This window comes from Raphanus sativus, chromosome 3 (assembly GCF_000801105.2).
Source record: "Raphanus sativus cultivar WK10039 chromosome 3, ASM80110v3, whole genome shotgun sequence".
NCBI lineage: Eukaryota > Viridiplantae > Streptophyta > Magnoliopsida > Brassicales > Brassicaceae > Raphanus > Raphanus sativus.
The window spans coordinates 13314933-13324331 of NC_079513.1; the positions used below are offsets into that span (position 1 = coordinate 13314933).

General features: G+C 28.3%; 1 protein-coding gene across 1 annotated transcript; it reads right to left on the reverse strand.

Annotated features, from left to right (window-relative positions):
- Window positions 1-485: 485 nt before the first annotated feature.
- LOC130509995 (uncharacterized) lies at window positions 486-2305 on the reverse strand. The gene has a single exon (XM_057006331.1). The coding sequence runs from the start codon at window positions 2184-2186 to the stop codon at window positions 486-488; it is 1701 nt and encodes a 566-aa protein (XP_056862311.1). The 5' UTR covers window positions 2187-2305.
- Window positions 2306-9399: the final 7094 nt, after the last annotated feature.

The following is a 9399-nucleotide window of genomic DNA, read 5'->3' on the forward strand; positions in this document are numbered from 1 at the left end:
CAATAGTAGATGAGATTAGATTTAGGAAAAAGCGGTTTAAAACCAAACCATTAAATAGTTTTGAACGACGCAGTTTAAAACATGATCGGTTGGAAAAATACTAAAATGATGCAGTATCAAACATGGAAATAATCACAGACCGAAATTGAATTAGGAAACCGGCGTAGAATGTCCACAATACCCTTAATTAATACAAAGGAAAGACTCCTTAATAAGAGTAAAAAGAATAAAAATACAAATATGCTTCTACTTTAATAGTATAGATTTGTTAATTTAAAATTGATCTTTATGATATGTATTTATTAATCTAAAAAGACAAAGAAAACTAAAAAACAGATTTATTGATCGTCAGTGGCATGATAGTGTAAATAAGTTGAAAAAATAAAGAGTAATTCATAAGTGTACTTCTGTTTTAATAATATAGATTCTAGTAAAATTAAATATTTGTATTAACAGAAATATTATATACAACCTTTTTAAGAATACTAATACGAACCAAATTTGGTTTTGAAACTGAAAGATAATGAATAGCGAAGGGTGAAGTCCCTCACCCTCTGACTAAGCCCCTCCATTACTTTCGGTGGTATCCTCTTGTTTTCTCTCCTTATCACTTCCTGAGACGCCTCACGTAAGTTTTGAATCCCACGTCCTAGTTTTGCAATCGAAGGAGCTGAAGGAAGAGTCTCAGCTGCACACATGATCCCCTTTTCATAGTAGAGCAACCCCGCAAAAGTAGCAAGACTGACTCCAAACATAGCCACTGGTAAGGTGCCTATAGGTGTTGCTCGTCTTCTCCTTATTATCATTGTATAAAGTGTAGCTTGTACGGAAAATAAGCTGGTATCTTGCGCAGAAGATAATATATACTCTGTTACTCCGCTGAACCTGATTATCTCCGAGGATAAAGATGTTTTTCCCAAAAACATTGCCTTTTGCGTGTTTCTCAAGAAAAGTTTCAACGGAGCTAGGGCTTTAAACGCTGAAACGGCCTTGGTTAGTTTTAAAGCACCTGCACCGACCGCAGCAATTGGTTTTAAGTTGGAATCATTACTACTACAATCCAGTAGCGTATGCTCGGTAGACATATCTTTGACTTCTTGAGGAACACAAGTTCTCCAGTGTCTCCTGAGACCTGCGAGGTTACCTGCGTCTACTACTGCTACTATGTTCTTAAACTTTTTAGCCTGATCACGGAGACTATCTGCCATAAGTGCATAAGATTTCTCCGTAGAAGAGAGCTTTGAGAACTGAACTTGGGTTTGGTTTGATAGCCTGATGGGTTGCCTACCAGAATTGTTCAAAGCAATTCTTATACCTTCAACTGCAGTTCTGAAAAGGTATACTTCAGAAAGAAGAGCCTCTTTATCAATGGTTTCCCCTCTGTTTACATCAGACAACATCTTTGTGGCACTGTCTAAAGCTTTCCTAATAGCTGGGCGACCATTGAATATGTTGTGAAGAGTAACAAGCAAGTTATAAATGGAGTAAGCAAATAGTGGAAGCTCAGGAGAATCGGACTTTGTCTCGTTGGCAAGATTGCTTGATGGGCTAATCTCTTTACTGAGGTGAGTACTATGCGAAGTTAACAGTTTCAACATCAAGGCATGTGCATCATTGGTTATAGCAGAGCCATAATAATATTGTGCTTTGAGAGATTTTGATAGACTTTCCATAATAAAAGGAGAGTCAAGTACCATAAACGATGAACCAACCTCCTCAGCCACCTTTTTGACAGCCAACACATGTCCATTGAAACTTGTCCCAAAAATCTCCTTCAAAACCAACTTCCCGGCAACACTTTCGTACTTTTCTTTGTTAAATGTTTTGTCTAGAAAACAACGTGTAAGAACTTTAAAAGCTGACGTGGGGATGGAATCATTAGAGCCATCATCCATCTCTTGAGCTTCTTCTCTAAGATCTGAACCGTTCACTTGAGTCACTACAGCATCAGGACGAAGCTCCCGTATAAGACACTCGGCATCAATAACAGATCTAAGAGAAAAGTTCTGAGCAGAGAGTATGTAAATAGTGGAGTCATGCTCGGGGACTTTGATTGCAAACACAAAGGTCTTTGTGCTCTCAGGCACAGATAGTGTGTTTACAATCTCCTTTGAGTCTCTCAGGTCAGTATCAAACATTGAAACGGACCATATGTTTCGCAGATAATCCACAAAATTATATGCCATTATTCCAAACGTAGCTCAGATGAAACCCTAGTGTTCTTTCACAGAATTTAGTAGCGTATCCTTCAAGGCAGCGAGTCTAGATTCTGATGATCGAGACAGCAGAAAGATGGAGGAAGACTCTGAACAACAATAGACAAATTTGATAATCTAAGTGATTGCATTGCCCAACAGGCTACGTTATATATAGATGGGATCTTGCCATATTTTTGTACAACTAAAAAGGAAAAACCAAATAATTTCCTTTTATTAGAATCTGAATTTGTATTTGTTATGTTCAGGTTTGGATCAACCTAAACACTTTTATATTGATAATCGTATTAATTGATACTAGATTTTGACCCGCGCTTTCAGGTTATTTTTGGTTTATTTTTGGTGAAAACTTTATATAATCACATTTATATAATCCGTCTTGTATATGCATTTATATAACCCGTTTCATATATGTATTGTATATCCGAGTTTATTTTCGGTTAAAACTATATTGTAAATGTATTTTTAGGTTTTTAATTTTGAATTAGATATATTAAATATAAATCAATATAACAGTTTTATAGTTTTGATCGGTGTTTTGAAACCCGACTCGGACCCGCCGTTGAACGGGTTACCGGTTGGTAACCTGATATTTTTAATATTGTGATTTTTTTAATGATAAGACAAATTTGGTGATCATAAGTTGGAAATTTGTTTAAAATATATTTATATTTTCAAAATTGTTTTAAATGATAATGATTGTTGTCAAAATTAATAATTTTAGAATTAACTAAAATCTTAAAGAATAATCGGCATGCTATTATTGAATTTAAATAACTTACCAGTCTAACCAAACTCGTAACGGAACCAAACGACTTCACCGAAAACTTTAGTTCTATTCGGCAATATTCAACCCTATTATCATTTCGAATCAGAAAATAATCAATAGTAGATGAGATTAGATTTAGGAAAAAGCGGTTTAAAACCAAACCATTAAATAGTTTTGAACGACGCAGTTTAAAACATGATCGGTTGGAAAAATACTAAAATGATGCAGTATCAAACATGGAAATAATCACAGACCGAAATTGAATTAGGAAACCGGCGTAGAATGTCCACAATACCCTTAATTAATACAAAGGAAAGACTCCTTAATAAGAGTAAAAAGAATAAAAATACAAATATGCTTCTACTTTAATAGTATAGATTTATCAGTGAAAATTTGATAATCTGATTTACCTTGTTTTGGATTGGTTTTAATTTATTAATATTAGTATAAAATAATGTCATTACTTAAGTTCTATGTAGAAAGGAAATATAGCTGGGAAGTCTGAACGAAATCAAGACTTAACTTTTTAAATCTTTGAAAAACTGCATATCGTTATCTGATATAATTTGTAATTATTTAAATAGGTATAAATTGATGACAAAAAAGGTATAAATTTATCTTATAGAAGTCTATATCATTTAGTCATAAATTAGCAATAGTTCATATAAGTACTATTATTTCTTATTTAATACATCAATATTTAATAACTGATTTTATGAACAAAATTTTATTAAATTAAATAAGATAATTACATATAAAACAAATAGGAGTTTTCATGTGTCATGCACATAAATAATAGTTTTTGTTATAACATTATTTTATTTTATTAATAGGGTTAATCCGTCCTATGAACGGGATATTAAATTATAAATACTATAAAGTCTATTATTTGAATGAGCATTTGAAAATGTAAGTATACAGCCTTTTTAATTACAGTACTAGATTTTGACCCGCGCTTTCAAAGCGCGGGTTTATGTTTGGTGAAAATTTTATATAATCACATTTATATAATCTGTCTTGTATATGTATTTATATAATCCGTCTCATATATGTATTTTATATCCAGATTTATGTTCGGTAAAACTATATTATACATGTATTTTTAGGTTTTTAATTTTGAATTAGATATTTTAAATATAAATCAATATAACAGTTTTATAGTTTTGATCGGTGTTTTGAAATTCGACTGAGACCTGCGGTTGAACGGATTACTGGTTGATCAAAGATAAATTCAGTTCAGGTTTGAAAAAAAAACAAAATTTAAAAATCCAATAAAAACTACTAAAATCGAAATCCAGTTACCGGTTGAACCACTGGTTGAACCAATAAACAATTTTTATTTTTTATAAATAATTTTTGTTAGATAGTTGGGATTATATTTAGGAAAAAGCGGTTTAAAACCAAACCATTAAATAGTTTAAAAAAAACAATGCAGTTTCAAATATGTCCGGTTGAAAAAATATTAAAATGATGCAGTATTAAACACGAAATAATCACATACCAAAATTGAATTAGGAAACCGGTGATTAATGACGAACCAAAAACAATTAAAAAAAAAACCAATGCAGAATGTCTAAAATGTCATTAATGAATACAAAAGAAAGCCTCTTTAATAGGGGTAAACAGAGTAAAAATCCAAATGTGCTTGTACTTTAATAGTATAGATACCTTTCACTATTTATTTTGTTATTTTTGTCAGAAATCACGAATTTGGCTCAATTATGATAGTATTTGAAATAAAAATCTTTAGAACAGTTGATTAGGTTTTATAGGACATGTTTGTTTACTGAATTCACTTTTATTTTAGAAAAAAAAAATTCTAAAAGTTGATGATTCAAATAATGTTGAGACTGACAGATCATAGATTGAGTTTAATGTATCATATCTAATGGACGAAGAACCTAACACATTAAGAGTAAGCACCTCTGCCATTTTTTTCACTTGACATGGTGTATTTTAACTTTTGAGCCTTACATAACATTTGTTATTTTGAGTAAAGTAATGCTGGAAAATAATAGTAACCAAATCAACAGTTTGTTCATGTCCTTAAGAAAATCAGTTCCTAATATATAGTAATGTTTGCCTTAGTAAGAATCTCGGGATATTATCATACATGCTGCAACATCATTGGTTTGGAACCGCCAATGGTCGCAAGCAGAAAATAATAATAATTTCGACATGAATCAGCTTGCAAGTAGAAGAGAGCGGTAATATTGTGACACCAATCCTAACTATGGTCACTTATCCAGCAAGATGCGATCAAAGTATCTAGCGAAGATTCTTTCTAAGGTGTACCAAAGCCTGAAACGCTTAATATTTTAGTTATATATTTTTAATTTAATTGATTATGCATTTTCACATAGTCTTTGTTTTTAATTCTTCAGCACTTAAACATGTTTTTAGCAGATCCGTGAATATACTTCAATCAGGGGAGAACCCAGAATTTTTTTTTTGTAGGTTCATACTAAACCAATAATTAATAAAACAAAATATTCCATAAATCATTCTAAAAAATATCATTTTACAAAAGCATCGTATGATCTCTCATATCTTGAAATTGTTTTTGGCATTGTTTCCTTTTTTCCCAAATAAGTATATTGTGAGTCCGATCTGACCACAACAACATGTAATAAACATGAGGTGGGTTTATTGATATTTGATAGTAATGCTGTAATAGCATTTTATTCAATAGTTGCCTCTGGACTATATCATAGCCTAATACGGAACAGTATACCTGACCATAAAAACTCATACAATGTGTGTGGTTTCACTACAGTTAGCATGTTTATTAGTTTTTCAACTTCGTAAGTTCAAGGCTGGCCCATCTATTCTATTAATTATTCAGTATGACCAATTGATATATGTTGTATCCAATAACTATTTTTCTATATAACCTACTTTAAAAAAAAAAGAAAACCAACTCTTTTATAACTGCATATAAATGTATTTCTACCTGTTACGTGTAGTATATCGTTACTTTTTATTTTTTTTCCTATATTCTAGGAACCACTAACTCTCATCCATAAAACTTATATTTTATTTATTTCATTTTTAAGTTGTTTTATTTGATTAACAAATGCAGATTCTGTTAAAATTTTATTTTATTCTTAGTGTAGAGATCACGAGTGTGGTTCATCATAACTTCTTTCTACTCAGTCAAAAACGCAGAATGTTGATAAAATTCTGTATAGTGTTAATTTGTGTAAAATCCTATTTATTCTTAATTGTTTGTGGTTTTTAATATCCTACTAGATTTTGACCCGCGCTTCGAAAGCGCGGATATTATTTTTCACTTTTATGAAAAATATTATTTGTTTGTAGGTATTGAATGTATTTATCTTAGTGAAACTTTCTTTATAATAAAAACCATAATTTTAGGTCGGTTTAAATATTTGAAAATATATAAAATAGTGAAATATAAATATTAACATAGTGGAAGTACACTCAAAACACCAAAAATATTTAAAATAATTATGGTTTTTTGATCCAAAATTTAAACCAAACCGATTTATATGTTAAGTTTAGGTATTCTGACATATGTTATTCAGATTTATATACAATATATTATTTTATTTATAGATTTTAAGAAATTCAAAATATATAATGAATTTTAAAAAATAATTTAAATTGGTTATCCGAACTCGAAGTGAACCCGCAAAGATCCGAATATAATTCGAAATGAAATTTAGAAATATCTGAATGGAGCTGAAATCTTTGACCTCGGAAACCCAAAACCCAAGCAGATCTGAAACGAACCCGAATGGATACCTGAAAGCCCAGCCCTAGTCATAATTCGAAATGAAATTTAGAAATATATGAATGAGGCTGAAATCTTTGATCCTGGAAACCCGAAACTCAAACAGATACGAAACAAATCGGAATGGATACCTGAACGCCCAGCCCTAGTCACTATTATGTATCATGTATATGTCATTTTATAATTAATTGTATTGGTCCATCATATAAATAATAGAATAGCTTTTCGACGTCAAAAAAAAAATTGGTCCATTATATAAATAATCATATAAGTAAGAGTAATTTATATGTACCATCTTATAAATAATCAAATATATTATATTCTTCAAGTTTAATGTGAAATATAAAAACCATAATTTAAGTTGGTATATAAAATTAATCCTTTTATTGTATTTTCTTATAGATATTGAAAACATTTTTTAATAATGGTTATTGAAAAATATTTTAGTAAAACAATTTTTGAATATATGAATATTTTAAAACAATTTTTATATAAATCAACTTTAAATTATTATTTTGATTTGAAATATGTATATAAATTTTAAATTTTGATTATTTTAGACAAAACAATTTTTTTAGGTAATTAGATTAGTCCATTTTGTATATTTTAAAACTGATATAATGGATTTCCAATTTTTATTAATAACATAAGCCATTTTTTTTTTCTTCTTGACATACTTTTATCCATATTTCAAAGTTTTAAATTTTTTGCATTAGTTTTCTATGAGTTATTATTAATTTTATGATTTTTTTTTAAAATTGAACTCTTGAAATTTTTTATATTTGACTAAACTAAATAAGGTAATAATACTGATTTTAAAAATTGTTTTACATAATATACTATTTATATTTCAGTTTGTGTTTTTATTTTCACCATAAAGAATGGTAAATAAAAATAATTGTAAATATAGTGACATAATTTAAAATAAAAAGAAATATAGAAACAACGGCTAAATGTTTAAATAAAAATGAATATTAAATATTTTATTCATGTTTCTAAGCAATTCATTTGTTATTAATTTACTAAAAATACAATGGCTAAATGTGTAAATAAAAGAAAGTACACATCTCTACTATCCATATTGTCAAACATATCTCATTTATTCTATTATTCATATTGCCAAACATATCTCATTTATTCTACTATTCTTGTTTCCAAACATCTCTATTTTGTACTTCAACTTTAATAATATAGATTTATTCTTAATTGTTTGTGGTTTTTAATATAAATTAGATTTTAAACCCGTCCTTTCAAGGACGAGTATATTTTTGTTTTAAGTTTTTGTGAGAAATTTATTTTTATATTTTCATTTTTGTAATCATATTTGTATTTAATATTAGTTTAATTTAATATAAGTTTTAGTAACTATTAAATATGTCAAGTTGCATAACTACACATTTTTGCTATATGCATTTCAAAAATTATTTTTAAACTTTATTCATAGATATTACAATATATTATATTTTTAATAGTTACCTAATATATTTAGTCAAGAATATTTGTATTCAAAAAATCCGATTTGGAACCGACCTGAAAATTCGAAATCTCATACTCTGTTAGACATGTTTATATATTCGAAACGGTTATTAAAATGTTAAATCCGAAAACCAATCATACTCAATCCGCACTGAAAACCGAACAAGTTTTTTGAAAAATATTTGAATATTTAATTTCTAATATTCTGTTAATATATATATATATATATATATATATATATATATATATATATGGGTTAATATGATCTTTTAATAAATTTAAGTAAAATCATATTTAAAAATACTTTATAATCAAAATAAAAGAATATCGTTACTATTAAATTTGGAATATGTCCAATTGATGTTAGTTGAGTCCAACTAAAAAAAGATATATATATATATATATATATATATATATATATATATAACTACTTATATGGTCATATAAATATAACTACTTAACCTTTAACTTTATTTAGAAAAAAACACGGCAACAACTAATTGGTCGAAAAGACTATTAGTTTTTAGGAATACTCAGATAATAATTAACTGGTCAAATAAACAGTTACATAACTTTTTTCAAAAGAGTTCGAACTGACACGTGGCAGTTTGTGGAATGGACGACAGTTTGTTGTTTGTTGATGGTTACAACTTGAATTTTATAAATATATAACAAAAAATATATCTGTTCTTTTAAGGACGGATCATAAGTGTGTTGGTGGATTTCGAATTGCAGTTACCCGTTGACCCATAAAATATTTAAAAAGTAAAAAATTAAAAAATTAAATATTTTTTTTTAAATACAGGAATTTAAAAAAAATAATTTAAAATTTAAATCATGTATATTTTTTATTATAAATATATTTTTGTAATAATTAAATTAAATAATGATTTTTAAAATATATATATAACCCGTGGATGACTATAAAATTAAGCGGAGCGGGTGCGAGTACCAAATTATTTGTTTGCGGGTTGTGTAGGTCATTTTTTAACCAAAACAAAATTGCAAATCCGCGGGTTGGCGGATCAGCGGACGAATTCGACCCGCAATTCAGCCTTAGCTGTGCGTATACCGGATCAATTTTTAAACTGTTATTATTTAATAAAATATATTTTGATTAAAATTTATACACAAAATATGATTATAAAAAAGATAAAAATATAATCAGAAAAAAAAAATAT

What these genes read in the sequence shown, in the direction of transcription:
- LOC130509995 (XM_057006331.1), bottom strand. Translation starts at nt 2,186, where the DNA reads ATGGCATATAATTTTGTGGATTATCTGCGAAACATATGGTCCGTTTCA.